We start from the raw sequence: 20,690 nt of genomic DNA, 5'->3' as shown, positions 1-20,690 counted from the left end.
GACTCACATGCAGGGCGTCTGTTCGTGCTGTCAGTATGGAAACGACTTGAGTAGCAGCGGCTCAAACTGCTGCTCCTGCGAGTCTCTTCAGGTCGTTGACTCCAAGAAAGTGAAGAAAAGTTGTGTTGTCCAGCAGCAACAGGAGCAGCAGTCAGTGAGCCGGTCTGCAGACGCCTGAAGCGACGCCATCGCTGCTGGACTGAGTCTTTCTGCTGGTTGATCAACGTTCATGAACGTGTCCGATCGCTTTCTGCAGATGCTACACATTCAGAGCAGATGACTAATTCTGTAAATATACTAAATATTTGCATTCTAGTTAGACAGGCGTGTGTGTGTTCTTGTGTTGTGCGTCAATAAGTGCACTTAACATGAAGCAAGAGCCAGCAGGCGGTTAGGTTAGCGTCTTTAGCTTAGCTTAGTGTCTAATGCATCCTTACAACCACAAGAAAACATTTTTTTTTTAATTATGAACAATTCATGAGCTCGCAGTACTGTATTCACTCATCGTGGGTAAAAGTGTTGGAAAATGTAAAAAAAAAAAAAAAGCAATACTTCAAAAACACAGCATAGTTTTACATTAACAAGGACGAATGTAAACTTATATAAATATTTAAAGTATGAAAGATTAATTTTCCTCTGACAGCAGAAATGTCTGTGTAAACTGGTTTCAGTTCTCTCACTGTGGCGTACACATCTGCACCTCTGAGCCAAACCCATCAGTCTCATTGCTTTCACATGTCACCTGATCGCTGTGGAGCCGCTGGTCATATTGATCTTTCAACATCAGATTACAGACCTACGAATGACAGCAGAGAGTCAAATCTCATCTGACCCATGTGACCAGGAATCATTCCTCACTAATTACATTTACAACATTAATGTCATGAGATTTATCTTTTTGTTCTGACTTCTGCTTCCATAGAACAAGAAGCATGCGGTACATATTTGGAGCTGATCTGAATCACGAGTTCAGATACACAATTATTTCTCATTTTGTGTAACTTGTGAGAGCGGGCGTGACGCTGGAGCTCTGCGGTCTGCAGCGCTGTTCTCTGATGCCTCAGACCAACATAAATGATATAAACGTGTATAATAGTGTATATAAAATAATAGTGTAAATCGTAAATCGTTCATCTTTCTTGTGCTCTCCAACAGAGTCGACATTGAAATGACCTCAACGGCCCCGCAGCAGCCTCAGGTGTGATCGTTCATATTCGCAGCATCCTTTGCTGAGCCGGTCAGTGAGAGGACACCGACACCGGCCGCTGATTAATGATGGTGTTCACAAACCAGAGGTTAACTGATCTTAAAAGAGATTGTTGAATGAATATTGTGTATCTTCTGAAGCCACAAGGAGCTGCCTGATTCACGAAATGTCCTGATTCAGTAAATCAGGATGTTTAGTAAATCAGGCAGCATATTCTTTTGAGGCAAGAGCATTATTTATATATGTAGGGAATGAGCTGAAGTCGTGCAGCGGTGTTGACCTAACACACACGTATGGACACACAATAATAAGTAAGCCATAAACATAAGTGAGAAAATCCAAACAAGTTTATTTACAAACACAATACCATTATAAAGAACGATCCAGAGTTCAGAAGCACGGTTATGACCTCCGTCAGGACTCAGACCAGCTTCCTTCCTTTTCTATTCTTGAATCAGTTGTGCACAATTTAGTTAAGCCAAAACATTTTTGGTGTTCAACTCGTATCCCTTGTGCATAAACACACACACACACACACACGCACACATACATAATCTGTATGAATCATGAGAAAAAGAAGAAGTGCAGACCAGAGGAGAAATAAAATATTATGTTCTCTTAAAACCTTTTGCAGTGTGAAACTAAACAAACAGTAAAAAGCTGCGCTGCAGGGTGTAAACGCTCAAAGCGCTGCAGTCAAGCTGGATGTCCACAAGTCAAACAGGAAGGAAACCATACAGGAGAAATGAAAGTGTCATTTCACAAAAGGGCAGCAACCATCTTCGTGCATCTTTGATCAACAAGAACAACTAATCCATTGTCTCTGTGTGAAGGTTTGTGTATATATCTCCACTGCGCTCCAGAGGAGGTGTAAACATTTCAGTGATCTTTGAAGCAGGCACACACAAAGCCAAGTAGAGTAAAGTCATGCAGCGTCACATGAGGAATGGACTTCACTAATTCCAATAGAAGACAAGCTGAGAACCGCACATGAATTTAAGTACCTTAGAGAGCCTTAAATATCCTTCGATTCAAGAGTAAAACCACAATTTAGTTTGACATTAATGTATTTGTAGATAAGCAGAACACGTGGGTGCGTTGCATATCATGTAGGGGTTTGATATCGCATAAGGCAGCATGGCATAAGACATGAATGACAGCACTGAGGACAACGCTGCTCTACAAGTTGGACGGCATCGAGTTTTGCTCATTGGTGTCGTTTTGAAATATTGATGTGGCTCCGGTCCAAAAACCGTGAGCAGCCAAAAGAAAGAAACACAACCTTTCCTCTGCATGCACCGCTTTGTTCTCAGAAATACACCAGGACGTCTGGAAGAGAGCAGGCCGCTGAAAACCGGCTATTTTAAGAGTGTTTTTTCAAATATTCAGCCAGTCAATCTGGCAAATAGGAAATAAATTACAAAAGTAGACAATTGGATGTTGGAATTTTATCTTTTTTTCTATCGTTTTACTTCAAATATTAGCTCAGTAATAAGGTCCAGGTTTTGTTTTACACAAACATTAAAAGCTGCCACACCCACAGAGTGTTGGAGATAGAGAGTCGGGGATGAGGGCACAAACACACCCGCTGCCAGTGCAGCATGAACATCTGTGCAATGTCGAGTAGAAAACAACACCTCTGTACAGCAGAGCCACTAGAAAACCTCACAGACACAACATCACTATGAAGACCACGTTTCACATTAAAAACAAGCGTCCTACGGCTGCAGAGTTGGAGATAACCGTAGTGATTCCATCGGCTACATGAACAACTGAAGAAGAGAAGTATGTTGGCAGTTGAAGCAGCAGCCTTCACCGCGTGGAGAGCAGGCGAGCGAGCGCTCTGAAGGCGACTGCAGGTGGTGAAGCGTCTCATTACTGAAATAAAACACAACCTGTAAACAAACTAAGGAAAAGGTAAACCGCATCAAAGCGGGCGTGGAGTGGGCGATCACGTGCACGGCCCCGTGTGCACGTTGAGGATCCCGCGAGTGTGCATGTGGATGAAGTTGAAGATTTCGTGGGGCATGGCGTGGAAGCCCGGCCGCGGCTTGACGTTGTCGTAGTAGTGGTGCGTGATGAAGATGCCGGAGGGGTTCATGGGAAACGCCCAGAACCCGTACAGGTGGACCTCCTCGCACATCTCCAGGGCGGCGGTCACCAGCATCAGGCCGCTGCTGACCCGCTTGGCCCGCACGCCCTGCACGGCCCAGAAGCGCTGCACGTTGAGCAGGTACTGCGGGTGGAAGAAGAACACGCCCCGCTGGGAGTCAAAGTCGTCCAGCATGTACTTGACTCTGAACGACACGTCGGTGTTGCGGGTGTTGTAGAAGGCGGGAAGCACCACAGACGAGTTCTCGTAATTCTGGAGGACGTCGTAAAAGGGCCGCCGCCACTTCTCCAGCTTCTGAAACCTGCAGAGGAAGTGAAGCGTGGAGGTCAGAAGCCAAAAGAGACGCAGCGACTGAGAGAGAGGCTCTGTGGTCAGTACCTCTCAGTGATGATGCTCGGGTTGATCGTCACCAGATCTGTTTTAGTGCCCACGTCAGCTGAGTACTTCTCATTGATGGGAGGGATGTTGCACCTGCACAGAAGAAAGGACAGGTGCACTGATGAAGTGGTGAACATGCACTGGGTGTTGACCCACACTCGGCATACTGGTGGCTGCACTATGGAGGACGTGTCTGTGACCAGGAGCTCTGCAATGAGTCAAAGTGGATGTGCAATGGGTCACTACTACCTTATATTCACAAAGAAGTACTTCTGTACTTCTGACTCCTTCCTTGTAAAGAGTAAATGTCCTGATTGATGACTTTACCTCCAGGTGTCGAGTACACAGTCACAGGTGACAGCGTTGTAAAACAAGTCAGCATATGAAGGGTAATGTTGGAGGACCAGTATGTTTGAGTGTTTCATGCTCTGTGGGTTCAAGTCCAACTTTCACTCACGGACAGCAAAAACAAACACGGAAGGATTTTATCCTGTATACCTAAACACAAAATCTGCTGAGTCGATTTCCTTTCCACATTTGGTGTTCTTGATGATGCCGCCATTTCCAATAACAGCACATTTCTTGTACTGCGATTTGGAATACGGCATGTCCTGCAGGAGACAGATGCGGTTGTTAAAGTCAGATTAGTGGGCTCTTGAATGCAGACAGATTTAGTGGCATCAGACCAAACGCTCACATCTGGGAACATCTTGAAGACTTCTGTGGTGATGGGGAGAATCCCGCTGGTGTCCACCTCGTACCTCAGCTTGGTTCCTGCAGGCGTGTTCTTCTTGGTGGTGAAGAGGAAGGACGGAGCGTTGCAGCAGCGAGACAGAGACATCCTTCAGGACAGAGAGGGAGTCAGTTCATCAGGAGGAAACTTCACACCACAAGACCTGAACCTCATGTTGAGAGTTGGCTTCACCTCCTCCTTGTTGCTTCTGTGCAAATAGTAATCATTTGTTTTTGCTTTGAATCATTTGTTTTCTACTCTTTTTTTCCCAATCTTAATAATAATGTGAATATAAAGAAGTAGTGACACATCTTCTGCCACAGAACTTCACATTTCTCTTGGGTGATCAAGAACACCAGCTGTTGTTAAATGTTAAATGTTAAATGTTAGACGGCTGCATGATCTTGCAGGTATGTGTTTACTGATAAGTCACATAGAACTGTGCAGTTTGAAGCCCTGTGAGAAAGTCCAACCTACTGCTTGACCTCTTGTGAGCAGTTATCTTATCAGGCTCCATTAACAGAAACCCAATACGTCCATAATAATAATAACAGATATGAAGAGGATGAAACATTCATGTAAAATATGTTTTTGAGCGCTTACTTGAAGTTGTTGCTGGACTCCTTGTTCTGCTCCCATCGACACACCTGCAGGTTCCTCCATCGCTCAAACAGATCGGAGGTTTTCACCCTGACAGACAGCAGAGAGACCAGTGGAATGAGGACGGACGACCACGCTGTACTTTCACATTTAAGATGCTATGAAGGCAGTAAATAGAAGAAACATCATAAAAACTACTCAACAAGAGAAACGGAGGGAAGGAAGAGGAGGGGGGGGCTCTGTCTTTCCCTTAAAGACAGTTCCCTTAAAGACACTTCCCTTAAAGACACTTCCCTTAAGGACACTTCCCTTAAAGACACTTCCCTTAAAGACACTTCTCTTAAAGACAGTTCCCTTAAAGACACTTCCCTTAAGGACACTTCCTTTAAAGACACTTCCCTTAAAGACACTTCCCTTAAGGACACTTCCCTTAAAGACACTTCCTTTAAAGACACTTCCCTTAAAGACACTTCCCTTAAGGACAGTTCCTTTAAAGACACTTCCCTTAAGGACACTTCCCTTAAGGAAACTTCCCTTAAGGACACTTCCCTTAAGGACAGTTCCTTTGAAGACACTTCCCTTAAGGACAGTTCCTTTAAAGACACTTCCCTTAAGGACACTTCCCTTAAGGACACTTCCCTTAAGGACTGTTCCTTTAAAGACACTTCCCTTAAAGACACTTCCCTTAAGGACAGTTCCTTTAAAGACACTTCTCTTAAAGACAGTTCCTTTAAAGACAGTTCCTTTAAAGACACTTCCCTTAAAGACAGTTCTTTTAAAGACACTTCCCTTAAGGACACTTCCCTTAAGGACAGTTCCTTTAAAGACACTTCCCTTAAAGACAGTTCCCTTAAAGACACTTCCCTTAAAGACACTTCCCTTAAAGACACTTCCCTTAAGGACACTTCCCTTAAGGACAGTTCCTTTAAAGACAGTTCCTTTAAAGACAGTTCCTTTAAAGACACTTCCCTTAAGGACACTTTCCTTAAGGACAGTTCCTTTAAAGACAGTTCCTTTAAAGACAGTTCCTTTAAAGACACTTCCCTTAAGGACACTTCCCTTAAGGACAGTTCCTTTAAAGACAGTTCCTTTAAAGACACTTCCCTTAAAGACACTTCCCTTAAGGACACTTCCCTTAAGGACAGTTCCTTTAAAGACAGTTCCTTTAAAGACACTTCCCTTAAGGACACTTCCCTTAAAGACACTTCCCTTAAGGACACTTCCCTTAAGGACACTTCCCTTAAAGACACTTCCCTTAAAGACACTTCCCTTAAAGACAGTTCCCTTAAAGACAGTTCCTTTAAAGACAGTTCCTTTAAAGACACTTCCCTTAAGGACACTTCCCTTAAGGACACTTCCCTTAAGGACAGTTCCTTTAAAGACAGTTCCTTTAAAGACACTTCCCTTAAAGACACTTCCCTTAAAGACACTTCCCTTAAGGACACTTCCCTTAAGGACAGAGGCTTCTTCAGGCCTGTGTGTGAATAGCTGTCCTTGAGCTGACATTTCCTCCTCTGAGATGCTGGGAGGAGCGTTGCTCTGGGCGGCGGCAGCTGTTCTCCTGCCTCACGGCCCTTCGGCAAACGCCCAGAACATGTTTGACACAAAGGTTTGGCGGCTCGAGGAACCGGCACAAAAGGTCACTGGACAATGTTCACATTCATACGAGACGAAAAGCGCCGCTGAAGTTCCAGCGAGCACAGCGCTGCATTGAGGATGGATCCTCGCGCGCCATCATGTGATGGCGTTCATCCTCCTCAGAGAGGCAGAGGGAGGCGTCGTACTCCAGCTTTTGTGTTTGTACGCTGTGGGCGTTTGCAGCGGGCTGTCAATCAAACCTGAGAGCACCGTGGGGAGAGAAGCGCATGATGGTGAAAGAGGCGGTCACATGACCACTCACATTGTCAAGACTTTGACGTCCATGATCTCCTGCCGGAGCTCCCTGCATGCAGTGGAGTTGTATTCATATGAGCCGTCGTAGTTTTCCAGATACCTGGAGGGACAGAGACAGTCACGCTCGGCCGTAACCTCCACACGACCAACAGAAGGCATCTAGAAACTACTGTGGAGATGAAATGCAGTTTAAAAAACTGTATTTACAGAACACGATGAAGGAAAACAGCTTATATTTAATATAACATGTCTGAAAAATGAAGTACTAGAATATCAGTGTGGCATTATGGGATGGCAGGTGAGACGTGATGCGACTGCTTCAGGCGTCACAGACGGCGGCTTCACTGCATCTGACTCTACACTGACGGAGAAAAGTAATACCTCTCATATTTTCACTTATTTCATTGGTTATGATGGAAACTTGCATGGTTTAATGTGCATCCTGGGATTAAAATATAAATGCTGAATATCAATTTAGAAGAGTAGCAGAAACCGTCTGGAAGAGGAAAGAGTTAAATGGTGGATTAGAGTCTGGTATGAGTATGAGAGGGTCGATGCATTAAATCATTATAATTACATACAGAATATTATTTTATATCAACAACTGCAGCTTAAGACTCTAATAAATCTATTTTAACTTCTAAAATAAATAAATACAATGTTAATGTATATATATATATATATATATATATATATATATATATATATATATATATATATATAAGTAATAATGTTTTCATCAGTTTCAGTTGTGTAACAGTGTGTTTTTGGTGGATTTTAAATTCATATTAAAGTTTCAATCTTCAATATTCTGAACGGATTAGAGTAAAATTTCCACATAGAACATTAAATCCAGAATAAAATAAATGCTTCAAAACATGCCTTTCTTACCTTAAATACGTTGTTTTATATCAAATAAAGCAGTTTTAACTTTTATTCAAACCAGCAGAAATAAACCTTCTGAGATATATCTGAATCCTGGAAAGATTGTAATCGTAATAATCTATAATGCTGGATGGGGATTAAAGTGATTTAATGCTAAAATAGAAAATGCAATGTTTCTTTGTGAGAATGAGTTTTGGTCTTTGCGTCCTCAGATAGAGAAGGTGGAGTGTGATGTTTTGAAGATGGATAATATTGCAGAATATTAACTTTGGCTGTGGAGGCAAACAAGGCGAAGGTTAAAAACAGAAAGAAAACAACTCAAAGAAATAATAAATGAGCACAAGGAGCAATACAATGGAGAGATGCATTAAAGGAACACGATGCTGGGATGAAGTGGTGAGGAACGATGAAACTGGTTGTCTACATCCACCTGATGATGTATTTCTGAGAGCAGCAGCTCTTCTTCTACTACTTCTTCAGATGATTAAACCTGTGCAAGTGTTCTCTGTTCTAAAAGCAAGACAGCAAATCACTGATGAGATGAATGTCACCTCAGTTTTAGGGTTAATTGTACGATGCTGGCTCAAAACCAATGCAGGATGAGAAAGACGAGCCAGCACTTCACCACAGATGCTGACGTCTGCTGCTCGGCTCAATTTAGAGCGTTTTTGGGGGGAAGAATGTGGAATCTGTCCTATTGTAAGAAAGAAGGTACTGTAGGAACAGGAGCGAGTCCAGGTCGCAGAGAGAGACAATGCAGATGTGAGAAGGGGAGAAAGGGGAGCAGAGAGACGTGTCCACTATGTACATGGCATACACACAGAGCTGTGCAGGACACATGACACACAGACTGAGGACAAGGCATTGGGAGATGGTGCTGGATGGGACACAGAGGCACGAGGAGAAGCCAGCACACCAACAGGAGACCGAGGGTCAACCAGCTTCTGGGGATGGGGTCTGGGTCGAGGTGGACGGGTCAGACAGCATGCAAGAGCAAATCTGAAGTGCAACCACCACTGAAAAAATATGAGAGTTTATACCTTTCAGAGTAATGAAGAAAAAAAAAGAGGCATTCTTGGGTTTCTGTGAAAATACTAAAAATGCCTTCAAACTGTCCTACCTTTTTTTTTTCTTCTTAATATCGGCTAGGCAGGGTGTGACTATTACGGAGATCTGAGAATCTGGCTGAAAATTCTGACGGAAACATCTGTCGACATGCAGACAGGTTAAGTTAGAGGTAAATATGTGTCTGTGGTCCTGTGACATCACCACCCTCGCTAACTTCCTCTACCTGCAAATGTCAAAACAATATATAGCAAAGTAAGTGTACATGTGCTGCAGCTTTCATTCTCTGCTAAGCATCTGACAGCCTGCTGCAACGTCACAGCGGCCCAGTCCACACATGCAGGGCTGGGTCGTCACTATATGGTGTAGTTCAATCTCTCTCTCTCTCTCTCCCTCTCTCACACACACTCGCTCTCTCTCTCTCTTTTCTCAGAGGTGTTGTGCAGGAGGTCACACTGGAAAGGTACCTTTTCCTTCCATTTCTGGCCGGCTTCAGAGATCCATCATCCAAGAAATTAACGGGACCGGTCCAATTTCCTGTCTCGTCCCCTTTGAGTCGGCTAAACTGTTGCGCACTATGCAAGAAAATGAATCAGTTTATTTGTGATTTATTGTCCTCAAACACATACCACCAAGCCCCTTTCACACACACACACACACACACACACACACACACACACACATTAAGGGGGACCAGCTTTTTGGCTCAAGAAAAACAGGAATGACACCAAACATGTTGGGATGGATCCTCGGCTCATGACGTCATGGTTTGAATGGTCGTCTCTGCCGGGCTGAGACGCTGCTGTGGTTCAGTCACCAGCAGCCTGAAGCTCCGGCCTGCAGAGCGTTGGACTTTTAGTGATTTATTGCAGAGAAGGGAGGAACAGTAACTGCTGTGAATGCTGCTGAGGAAGAGACGCCAACAGACTCGCCAAGAGAAGCTTCAAAGGTTTAACTTTAGAGCATATTTTCACACAGATATTCCTCATAAAGGTGCTCAGGGATTCTCTCTAATGTGATTTGAAGACATGTACGTTTTGAACACACCTGTCTGTGTCTACAGGCGGCATGATGTTTCTTTCAGCAGGACGCAGAGCGACTGACAGTCGGGATCTCTTTGCCTCGGCTGCATCTATTTCCACTGAGACCATCGCAGTGACTTCATCAGAGGCCAAACTATGAACGCGGGATCAATTCATTTTCATGGGATTTGTTGACAATAAGCATCTTTTAAGAATCTGATATCAACACATTAAAGGTGAGCAGTTCTTCCACACTGAAGAGACTGTCCATCCAGATATTAGTGGGTGTTCAACTTCTCCCGTTACCGACTGATTATTATGCAAGTGTTCATGTGTGACTAATCTCTAAGTGCTCCGTGGGTGTGAAGCTGAATTCAGCAGGGAGTCTGAACCCAAAGAGCCTTTCTGGGTGCATTATATGATGGAGTATTCATAGCCGGGCACTCGTATCAACACCTACATGCAGGTGCGTTCTCTTAGTGCCCCTTCAACACCTCCATGTGACCGGATGCTGAACGCTCTGAAATCAAGGATGTTACACAGAAACGCTGATCAAACCAAATGTTTTCACTCAAACCATAAAATCCAAATCATCACCAAAACACTCGGCCCGTGAAAGCTCGATCAATAACAGATATATTGATGGGTACTAAAAGTAAAACCACAACCTATCTCATGTGGCTCCCACTGACTCTGAGGTCAATCCACAGTCTTCAAATCAAACATTAGGATCCATTTATCTCCCTTAGAGCCTCGAGCAGCACGCAGCGGTCCAGCAAGTCGCTCTGCTGCACTAATGCTCTGAAACCTGCAGCCTTAATGGGACTTAAAAGCAGGAAGGACTTTCATACATATTGGATTTAGTGACTGGCTGGCTTTAAGGAGAGCCTGGACATGGTCTAAGACCTTTATGTCTTAGACCAGACGTGTTTCCTGTAAGAAGTCTCAGCGCTTCAGTGGAAACTTCATTGTCTGTTCATGAAAACAGAAGCCAGCTCCTCTTGGTCTCTCCTTCGGTTGCTTTACTGCGTTAGAAGCATCGATACGATGTCGAGAAGTGGAGTATTTTATACTTGTTAGCTCACAGTCTTTGTCTCTCTTCTCTATTTTTAGCGGAGCTCCAATGAATAGAGTTAGTAACAAAGTGCTGTTTGTCTTATAAATAATGAACTCGCGGTTTGTTGTGCTGCTACGAGCACGAATCAACGTAAAGCTCTAAAAAACAAGAAAAGCTCTTTAGAATTCACCTCCAACACATAATGCATCAAGAAAGACTTTCCAACATCACGAGTAAGAAAACAAGAGTTCTTGTAAAGCCAACCATTTCCAACCAGATAACAGTAAATGTTTTACTTTACTTCTGCTGCTGTTTTACAGACATTTAACGATCTGCAGATGACCTGACAATGAAATACTGAGTTCCAGTTGCAAAGCCACTGATTCTCTGGCTGGATGCTAATGAACCGGCTGCAGCCGCCGGTCTCTGCTGCTTCTCCCTATAGCGGAGAGTATTTTTAGATATTGTCCTCTTCAAGTCACATCCAGATGAAATTGAATGCGTCTTCATTTACAGAAGTGTGTCACTTGCTGTGAGCCTTTAAGTCGGCTTCTCTTGAAGCTGCGACTGTCGTACATCCTCCGCTGCTTCATCTTTAATGTGAGTGGAGGCGGCTCAAGTATTCATGTGACACTTTGTGACTCCGTGGAAACTCAACGTCGAGAGTTATCCATCACAACAACGACTGTGACTCAGATTGACTGATGGACGACGTGATGGAGCAGAACCGTCTGGTCTCTGGTCATGTGGGATGGAAGTATCGTATATATAGTATATAGTATATATAGTATATAGTATGTATAGTATACTGTTACTCCTAAAGAGTTCCATCCCATCTATGCATCCAAATGTCTCCTCTGCTGCTGCTCTGGCCTCGACTGTCGACATGTTTTTTTTCAGGCGAGCGCATGATGAGCATCTTGCAGCATGTTGTCATGCTCGGCTCTAGCAGTAGGAGGTTGGGTGTGGTTGAACCTGTGGACAACAACTCCTGTTTTTTACGCTTGAAAAGATGTCATAAGATGACGTCTTCACCCCCTTCTCTCTCTCTCTCTCTCTCTCTCTCTCTCTCTCTCTCTCTCTCTCTCTCTCTCTCTGCATCACACACACACACACACACACACACACACACACACACACACACACACACACACACAGGCAAAAGTCCCTCCCTCTCCATCTCTCACTCTCACAGTCTCCTTCCCTTCTCTCCCCCTCTTGCACTGAGGTGTGTGTGCAGACAGACTGTAGCAAAATGGCTGCCGCTGCATGAGCCCCCTGCTTTCTGATGGGTGGCTTGTTCCCCTCTCTCCCAGGACACAGGCAAAGGAAAGTGTGTGTGTGTGTGGGGTCTGAATTCATGCATCTCACCGCGGAGGTGGAGATGCATGAATCCACATCATCATCAGACCGGCCCGGCGGGGGAGCAGGGGGGTTAGCGTGTGGGGAGCGTTCAAATTGAAGCACATATATGTTGCTTTGGAGGTAACATCATATGTGCTCAGCGATCTGCAGCAGGGGATCAAGTTTTCAGATCGTTCCTTTTGGTTTGGAGTGAGATTCTATGTTCTTTGTGACCTTTTTTGTTTTGTTTTAACCACCTAAAGATAAAACATCCCGGCTTCTCTGCATCTGCTCGTCTCACACTGAAATTTGTCTGTGATTTAGTGGATTTCTTGGTCTTAAAATGGGGGCGATGAGTGCAAAAGAGGACAATCCATATCAGGGAGACGGATACTGTTGCAGAGGTATTATAAAACATGGCTCTGCAGTGACGGTGTGTGAGCTGGGTGCAACCTGGTGACATTATTTATTCAACAGGGACCGATAAGAAATACACATCATCTTTATAGTGTCGATATCAGTAATCATCAGCAGCAGCTCCAATAGCTCTCGGTTGCATTGTGATAATCTGATGCCTGACAGATGTAGGCTACGACCAGTCAAGAAAGCTGAAACAGAAAATCAAATAAAGATCTTTGGGGGTAAAGAAAAGAAAGGGAAAACATTACCATACACAGCTGCAACACTGTGTATGGTATGAATGTGATGCTTCGCTTTCAGAAAATATCAAAACAAATACATCCAATGGAAATTGCTTCTATGCCACTGGAAAATAAGATGGATGGTTAATTGCTATTGTTCTTTTCAGCCATGAAAGCTTGTTTTCCCCATGCGTCCCATAGTTCATCCAGACTACTCCCATTTACACCGAACAACGTTATCATTCATTACCTATACGTCACCATTCAGTCATTAATTGGGCAATAAGTCTCACACAAACGGCTGTGAATGCATGCTGTATAAAGCTGAATGACTACAGCCTGTAAGTTGTTGTTGTAAACAGGAAGGCCGCGACATGTTTCTCAACGACGACTCAACGGTGATAACCGGCACTTACCTCTTAATGTAGTTTTTCCCATAGAGAATCTGCTGCAGCAGTGTGACGAGTCCGAATGCGCAAAGGAACATAAAACAAAGAGACCTACTGCCGAGAATGTCTTTACCCGACGACGGGTCGGCGTATCCCATCCTGCGGCGCAGCATCCAGGGCTCGGTGGTGACACCCAGTTAGGTGTCTCTCTCCGCCGCATTCAGGACCAGCAGCGCAGGGGTCGAGTACCCGCCGGACAGGACATTGTCCATCACCTTTCTATGCTATTTCACTGCCCTCGTACCGCAGCATCATTGCTATTGGATGATAAGCATCGCAAGGAATCGCCTCGTTGTGACCTCAATTGCAAATCTCCCTGTGTCCACTTCAGACCAAATGATTATTATATCTGTATATATTTAGCCAACATGAAACGTAAAATCATGAAACGTCCCGCGGGAAATTGTTGATTTTGTGTCGGATATCGTGCCTCCTCGATGAGGTGCAGTCGCTCGGTCGGATGCAAGCAATGCAGATTTGTCCAATTAACGCGCACGGATATGTTTTGTTCTTCTCTATAATGGATCCCGAAATGTTAAATCAGATAAAAGCAAACGCGATTTTTCCCTCCCTCGTCTTTAGATCACTGATGCAAGCAGCGACCAAAAAACTCACACACACATCCTCCATGCTTCATCTCAAATCTGAGCAAAGCTGCGTGACTGAAATGTAAAAGAAGGATGCGCCTTTTCCCCGCCTGGCAGCCGGAGGGGGCGCGTCGCTTCATTCAGATGCTCCTCACTCAGCCGAAGCCCAAGGTCATGGTCTCCTTTACAATAATGCACCTGCTCTTAAAATAGCCTATTTCAATTCACCTGATTCACATGACCTCCTTTGGCTGGTAAACGTGTATCAGCACTTGTCCTTAAACTGTTACGTCATCTAAAATGACATTACATTATCCTTTATTCAGAGGATGCTGTTGCAAACCAATGCCTGCTGGTTTCATGTCTCAGCAATTACTTTTGTTTTAAATTCCTTTCATGGGTTCATGTCAAAGTGACAGACAGAAGACTATCTGTCTATCTGAACTCAGTCTCTCGCGGTACAATTTAAAACCCTCACAGCAACACGGTGGCCAATTGCTCTGACAGCAGCACCTCCTCAGAGCCAAACTCCTGACAGAAGTCAGTGGATGTTTATAGCGCTCTGTGATCGTGTTGGTGATATTGATTTCTGTCCAGTCTGACATCTGTTTGAATGTGTCATCAAAGTCCATCTGAACAGTCTGAGCTGCATCACCTCCACAAGCTGCAGAGCCGTATGGATGTGAAGGAAGAAATAGCTGATGAGCCATCAGGTCATTATGGTGACAGACTCTTATATGCTTGAGATGTGGGGATAGAAATAAATCTGACCTGTGTTTCAAGGAGTGATCAGTGGGTGTGATCTCAAATGTACCTTTACTGACACATATTCTGGGACTCACATCATTTTTGTAGCGTTGCTTTGCAGTAATCGACATCACTGAACATCTATAAATCACATGAAAACATTGTTTTTTCAAATGTAATTCCAAGAAATCTAGAGTTTTAGAAAGTTTTAGCCATCCATTGGTTTATTTTCTACCACATGAAGTAATCTGGGTCAGCATGCAGGCTAAGAAAGAAGCCCAGATATCTTTCTCTCGCTGTTCTCTCTTGCAAAGGCCCTCAGGACCTGCATTACTCCCTGGCCAGATTGCATACAGTCCCTGCAGCATGTTCTGTGTGTTTGCCCACTGCCCTAGAGCTCCTCCTAGTTGGACAGGCATAGAATACTTCAAAAGGAAGCATGAAGAAAAGGAAAGCTCGTCGCTGCCCTCTACCCACAGTTCTTTTCTTTGTCGCCCATTAAAGCCTATAGTCATTGACCATGGAGCATATATCCATGGCTGGATTAACCAGCTATAGGTACTGGGTTGAAAAAATAGTTATGCATAACCTGACCTCCAATTTGCTGTGTGTCAATTTGATTTTAAAATATGAACCATATGGCTCAGTACACTACTATTACTAACACAATAATAGTTGTAAAACTAGCCTATATCTTGACATAAAGATTGGATGATGTTGTGGGACCTGCAGAATCAGCTACACAACACCAATTCACCTTTCAATCGTTCATTTTGCATGTAACACTCATTTTAGGTACCATGGCTTGACTTTTAGTCATTACATGGGTTACAACAACAGATCACAAACCTTCTAAAATATATATTTTGTTTGCCCCAAAAACAACACAATACTCATAAATAAATCATTGGCTGTTGTAATAACATTATTTTGTATTGACAAAATGCTTTATGCAGGGAAATGAAATGATCGCTCCCCTTTTCACAACATTACAGCCTATTAGCTAAATGCTATACGCGGGTCACATTTCGGTGTTACACAGGATACGCTGCGGAAGTTGTTTTATGCGGCGCAAACTCCTCTTCCGGTCTCTTTTCCCTTAGCCCCTGGACGAAAATGGTATGTTGAAACGTTGGCGCACAAAATCTTTTAACATCTGTGTCATGAGCCGTTCATCTGTTGTGAACATTTCATTTTTAGATGTTGGATAAACATCGTAACCGTTCGGGTGAAGTATTTTTTAGATGAAGCGTCGTTTATTTGAGATTAACGCGGTTCCCGTTGCGTCCATACAGCGTTTATTTGCTGCTCGTAGCATTGCGATTCAGGGTACAAAATGGGCTCCAGTTAGCCGGGAAGAGACTTTACAACGTGAATGTAATTCTGAACACCATACGGTTTTTCCCGGCGAGCTATTACTGAGGAATAGTTTTATCAGTCACAATGTAGAAAGCTAAATGGCGTAACTTGCGAGCTTTTCCATAGCGGCTAGCATAACTAGCTAGCCGCTTCGTCCAGTACTGAGTGTACACACCGCCAGCATGCAGCAGTGGCGAGCCTGCAAACCCCTTTAACCCGCTGAAGACGGGTAATTTTTCATGATGTTACCTTCTAGGGGGCTTCATACTGATGATTTAAATACGATGTAGTTGTAATACTGAAGCTGTATTCAATATCGCATCCCTCACAGCAAACCTCCAGTGCTGATTGTTGCCTCTTGAGTCTTGTCAATGATGTTTTAAAACACAAATGTCTGAACAAATGATTTTCTGTGATTTCATCCTTTGTTTCTGAGACAAGACTGTCAGCTTCTCACTGTAATCAAGTCTTTGATAATTGTGTCTGAACTCTACATATTCTTGCTTCTCAGACCAAGGGAACATCCTCTTTCGGAAAGCGCCGCAACAAGACGCACACCTTGTGCCGTCGCTGCGGGTCCAAGGCTTACCACCTGCAGAAGTCCTCTTGTGGAAAATGTGGCTACCCTGAGAAGCGCAAGAGAAAGTGTAAGTTATTTAATGATCTGTACTGATAAGACAATGTTTAATACTCAAAACTGTGGAGGCAAGTGTGCTGTTGGCTTTAAAATGGGCTGATAAACAAGTTATTGATCATTATTGTAACTCTCAGGTATAATGTGCAGATATTATATACATATGTGTAGTCGGGTAAAACAAACTTGAGTTTAATCACTTTGTCTTGGACCAGAACCTTTGACTTTTCCTTATAAAGAATGTGTTGTGACACACAAACACGGGTGTGAACGACATGTCTGTCCCTAACATAAATCAAGTGTTCCTCAAAGAGACCGTTAATTTAACTTTTACTCAGTTAAAAAGGGGGGAGAAGTCTGAGCTTTATTGAGAATATATCTATATTTTAAGATATTTTCAGTGCTGCTTACCAATGATGGTGAAAAATAAATGTCTGAACAATTGATTTCAATATGATATCGGTGTTTTCTCTGAGGTAAGCTTTCTATTCAGGTGAGATTAGCGACATAATGAATGCTCTGGGTCTCTGAGTACATTGAAGTTGGCTGTTGTGCTGAAGGTTTACTATCATAAGTGTTATTCAATTGGGCCACATGAATGTACATGGTTACGATTTTAACTTTGATTTCATGGAGAAGAAAAGTTTCGGCTCCTGGTTTTGTGTAAGCTTGTTAGCGGACACTTGAGTAGAACTGAGCGCATGTGAATGGTCAAGCGGCCTCGATAAACTCTGATGTTTGCTTTTGTAGACAACTGGAGCGCCAAGGCCAAGAGGAGGAACACCACCGGAACCGGCCGTCTGAGACACCTGAAGGTCGTGTACCAGAGATTCAGGTGAGATCTTTAGACGTAATATACTCGCCTGAGATGACCGGGAGCAGAACCTCAAATGTTATCGGATCAGCTTGGAAAATATGTTTAATGGGCTTTTTATATCAGAATAATATAAATGTTGATGCTAAGATTTTGAAATATAATTAACCCCAAGGTCAGCAAAAATGTGTTTGCTTTAAATCTCTCGTAAAAGAGTTGGACAAGTTAAACGTACACTACATTTTGATTGAACCACTTGGAACTAGAAACATTGGCTCTGCGTTTACGATGTGTTGACACGTCCCAGCATGTAATGTAAGCAAGTTTACTGCATCTTGCTCCCAGGGGAAGCCGATATCGACATACTTCTCTATTCAGACGGTTGTATTGATCTCAGGTTGTGATGTGCAACCTTAAACAGACATGTATATAAGAAAGCAGGGTCATATAACCATATTCTCACCAGCTGTGACTTTGCATGATAAAGAAAGTGTTGTCAAACAAACACGTGTGTGAACTAAATGTCTGTTCCTAACATGGGCTGTAATACAAGTCTGCCTCAAAGAGACCATTCATTTAACTTTCACTCGATTAGGAAGGGGGAGCAGGAAGTCTGAGCTTTATTGAGAATACATCTATATTTTAAGACCAATGCTGCTTACCAATGATGGTGAAAAATAAATGTCTGAACAATTGATTTCAATGTGATATCAGTGTTTTCTCTGAGGTAAGCTTTATTAAGGACAAAACAATGCTCTGGGATTCTGTGAGCATATTTAAGTTGGACTGATGGTTTACGATCATAACTATTATTCCATCGTGCCACATGAATGTAGATATTTACCATTTTAAATTAGCTGTGCCAGTTTAGGATCCTGGTATTGTGTGAGCTTGTTAACCAACACTTTAGTGGAACTAACATGTGATCTGCTCCTGTCAGAGGTTTGCTTTAAAAAGGCTTGTTTAAAGTCTGTAAACCAGAATTCCTCAGACTCCCTGTTTATTCTGTTTTTTAAACAAGTCGGGACCAATAAATATTTGTTTTAGAATGACTTGTGTCTAAACTGTGGTTACTTTAGCTGGTTAATGTTCTGGTTTGCTGACCACCAACTACCAGTATTTGATGGAACTGTGGGACATGAAGCTTACAGCTTACAATTTATTATAAATTGGGAGTTTTTTTCACCAATATTTACTGGCCCTTGGTATTACTATAACTTTCTGCATCAGCCTCACTTGTTTCTTGTTGTTTCCAGGAATGGTTTCAGGGAAGGGACCACCCCCAAACCCAGACGCGCTGCAGTGGCCGCCTCCAGCTCCTCCTAAAAGACACATGTTTTGTTGAATAAATGTGATGTTAAACCGGCGTTTCAGTCTTGTCTCCATCTTTCAGCCTCGTTGTCTTCCAGTAAAAGCAGAAGACGGTCATGGTGCTGATGCATTATTACCTCTTGCTTCATTCATGCAAATCTCTCTCTTGTCACATCCAAACACAAACCTGAAATAAATGGTGTTTTCAGAAACGTGAACGATTGTTTTCATGTTGGCTTTAAGATGCACTAATGTTGCTGTCATACTTTAAGACATCTTGCTAATGCATCTTTTTATGAATTAAAGCAGCTTAAAGGTCTTGAAAGTGCTCATGAAGAGGCTTCGTTGGTGAAGCGATAAGTTTGCCTATAAATACTGATGACGTAACTCAAATGGTCCGTTTCATTTCTCCTGGGAAAGCGTTGCAGGATAACACTCTGAGGACCTCTTTGTCTAGTTTGTGGTGTGACACAAATGTGGAAAGTCAAATCATTCACTCGAGTGCTGAACTGTTTCCAGTAGCAAACCAACATCTCACTCACATGCTGAAGTTTGATTCAGACAGCATGTATGAGGGCGACAGACTGGCAGCACATGAACCCAACAGCTGTTGTACATAAACAGGACTGTGTGTGTGTGTGTGTGTGTGTGTGTGTGTGTGTGTGCAGGTTCTGCACCGTCCAGACACTTTCTCAGGGCCTCAGTTGAGATGTGTTCATTCCGACCAACACTTCTAGCAGCACCTCCTCCTTTGCGTAGTGGAAGTGCAGCTGCAGGATGAACCTCAATCTGCAGCAGCAGAGAGGCAGTTTTTCGAACGTCGTTGGAAACAAAACCAGATGTAAATATTTAGCCGGAGCCAAACAATACAGAGATTTCTCAGTTGACGACTGGAAGGAAAGCGGTTTACAAAATAAGTCAACGGTTTGTGTGTTTGGGCTGCAGCTGGAGGCCGTGAGAGGAGACCACCACGGAGAAGCAAACCAGCAGCCGCATGTTTGAAATACTGCCGTCCTGAGATTTAACATGGCAGATAACAATAAAGCGATACGCACCGAACGAAACGAGGAATTTCAGAGCAGAGTTTTCCTGTGATTCCTGAAACCTGCATCTGCTCTGTCAACAGATGTCTTCTCTCTATCTGTATCTCGATCTGCAGCCTCGCTCTGCAGAGGGAGTGGGGCTTCAATCCCAGATAAGCCTGTGAGGATTTTACAGCGTAGCTGTCAGTCCTGCTGCGTGTTCCTGCTCTGCTGCTGTTTTTACTTGGTAAAGTTGTGTTTCTGCCAGTTTCACTACAGCTTATCTGTGTAGCATTTTTTTAATCGTCAGTTTTAAAGATTTAGTGCGTATTTTCACAAATTCTTTGCAAAATTTATTCATACGCTTTACTTTTTGCACTCAAGGGAAAATAAAGCAAAAGGAACAGTTGCACGTGTTTGCAGTAAAGCAGTGTTCCCATCTTGTGTTTGTAGAAATAACATTTAACAGCAATAAAAACTAAAATAGTACAGATACCAAAACATTGCTGAATGCCAGTAGTGTGTATTAAAGAACATTTGCAACGTCTGTAACTGATGTACTTTACGACTTGTGGACACACAACCTCTTCATGCAGTCCGGGGTCAGAGGTCAGATCGTCCACCTCGACCCTATGACCTCTGCTGCTTGTTTCATGCTGTGTCTTCAGTGTGAGTGAGACATGTCACACCAACGTTACAGGATGTGCAGCAGAGCCAGAAACACACTGCAGCTCTTTTTGTTCCCTCTGTTGAACTCAACGTGGTTCTACTTGGAACACAGTCTTGAGATGAAGCGTCATTATCACGATGCCCTTTCAGAATAAAGCCA

At 43.3% G+C, this 20,690-nt stretch overlaps 2 protein-coding genes and 3 non-coding genes across 7 annotated transcripts; 4 read left to right on the top strand and 1 right to left on the bottom strand.

The window, feature by feature from the left end:
• Positions 1–1,536: 1,536 nt before the first annotated feature.
• On the bottom strand, positions 1,537–14,122 carry st8sia5 (ST8 alpha-N-acetyl-neuraminide alpha-2,8-sialyltransferase 5). Of its 3 annotated transcripts, XM_068574843.1 has the most exons (9): positions 13,355–14,122; positions 9,342–9,449; positions 8,930–9,016; positions 6,932–7,024; positions 5,035–5,121; positions 4,396–4,540; positions 4,197–4,309; positions 3,699–3,791; positions 1,537–3,621 (listed from the first exon to the last, which is right to left on the bottom strand). In XM_068574843.1, the coding sequence occupies exons 1-9, from the start codon at positions 13,498–13,500 to the stop codon at positions 3,159–3,161; spliced, it is 1,335 nt and encodes a 444-aa protein (XP_068430944.1). In that variant the 5' UTR covers positions 13,501–14,122; the 3' UTR covers positions 1,537–3,158. The 3 variants fall into 3 exon arrangements, with proteins under 3 accessions (XP_068430944.1, XP_068430945.1, XP_068430946.1); XM_068574844.1 differs by lacking the exon at positions 8,930–9,016 and having other exon boundaries at positions 13,355–14,120; XM_068574845.1 differs by lacking the exons at positions 8,930–9,016; positions 9,342–9,449 and having other exon boundaries at positions 13,355–14,121.
• Positions 14,123–15,766: 1,644 nt separating this feature from the next.
• Positions 15,767–18,894, top strand: rpl37 (ribosomal protein L37). Its single transcript, XM_068573288.1, has 4 exons — positions 15,767–15,840; positions 16,592–16,727; positions 17,465–17,549; positions 18,785–18,894. Exons 1-4 carry the CDS (start codon positions 15,838–15,840, stop codon positions 18,852–18,854), a joined length of 294 nt encoding a protein of 97 aa, XP_068429389.1. The 5' UTR covers positions 15,767–15,837; the 3' UTR covers positions 18,855–18,894.
• LOC137784338 (small nucleolar RNA SNORD72) lies at positions 16,443–16,523 on the top strand. Its single transcript, XR_011077394.1, has one exon. It is a non-coding gene; the product is annotated as a small nucleolar RNA SNORD72 (small nucleolar RNA).
• On the top strand, positions 17,119–17,197 carry LOC137784337 (small nucleolar RNA SNORD72). The gene has a single exon (XR_011077393.1). It is a non-coding gene; the product is annotated as a small nucleolar RNA SNORD72 (small nucleolar RNA).
• On the top strand, positions 18,184–18,262 carry LOC137784336 (small nucleolar RNA SNORD72). The gene has a single exon (XR_011077392.1). It is a non-coding gene; the product is annotated as a small nucleolar RNA SNORD72 (small nucleolar RNA).
• Positions 18,895–20,690: the final 1,796 nt, after the last annotated feature.

This window comes from Clinocottus analis, unplaced genomic scaffold (assembly GCF_023055335.1).
Source record: "Clinocottus analis isolate CAN_PGR_092001 unplaced genomic scaffold, fCliAna1.0.p SCAF_13, whole genome shotgun sequence".
NCBI classification, from domain to species: Eukaryota; Metazoa; Chordata; class Actinopteri; order Perciformes; family Cottidae; genus Clinocottus; species Clinocottus analis.
This window is presented reverse-complemented; position numbering and strand designations above follow the sequence as displayed.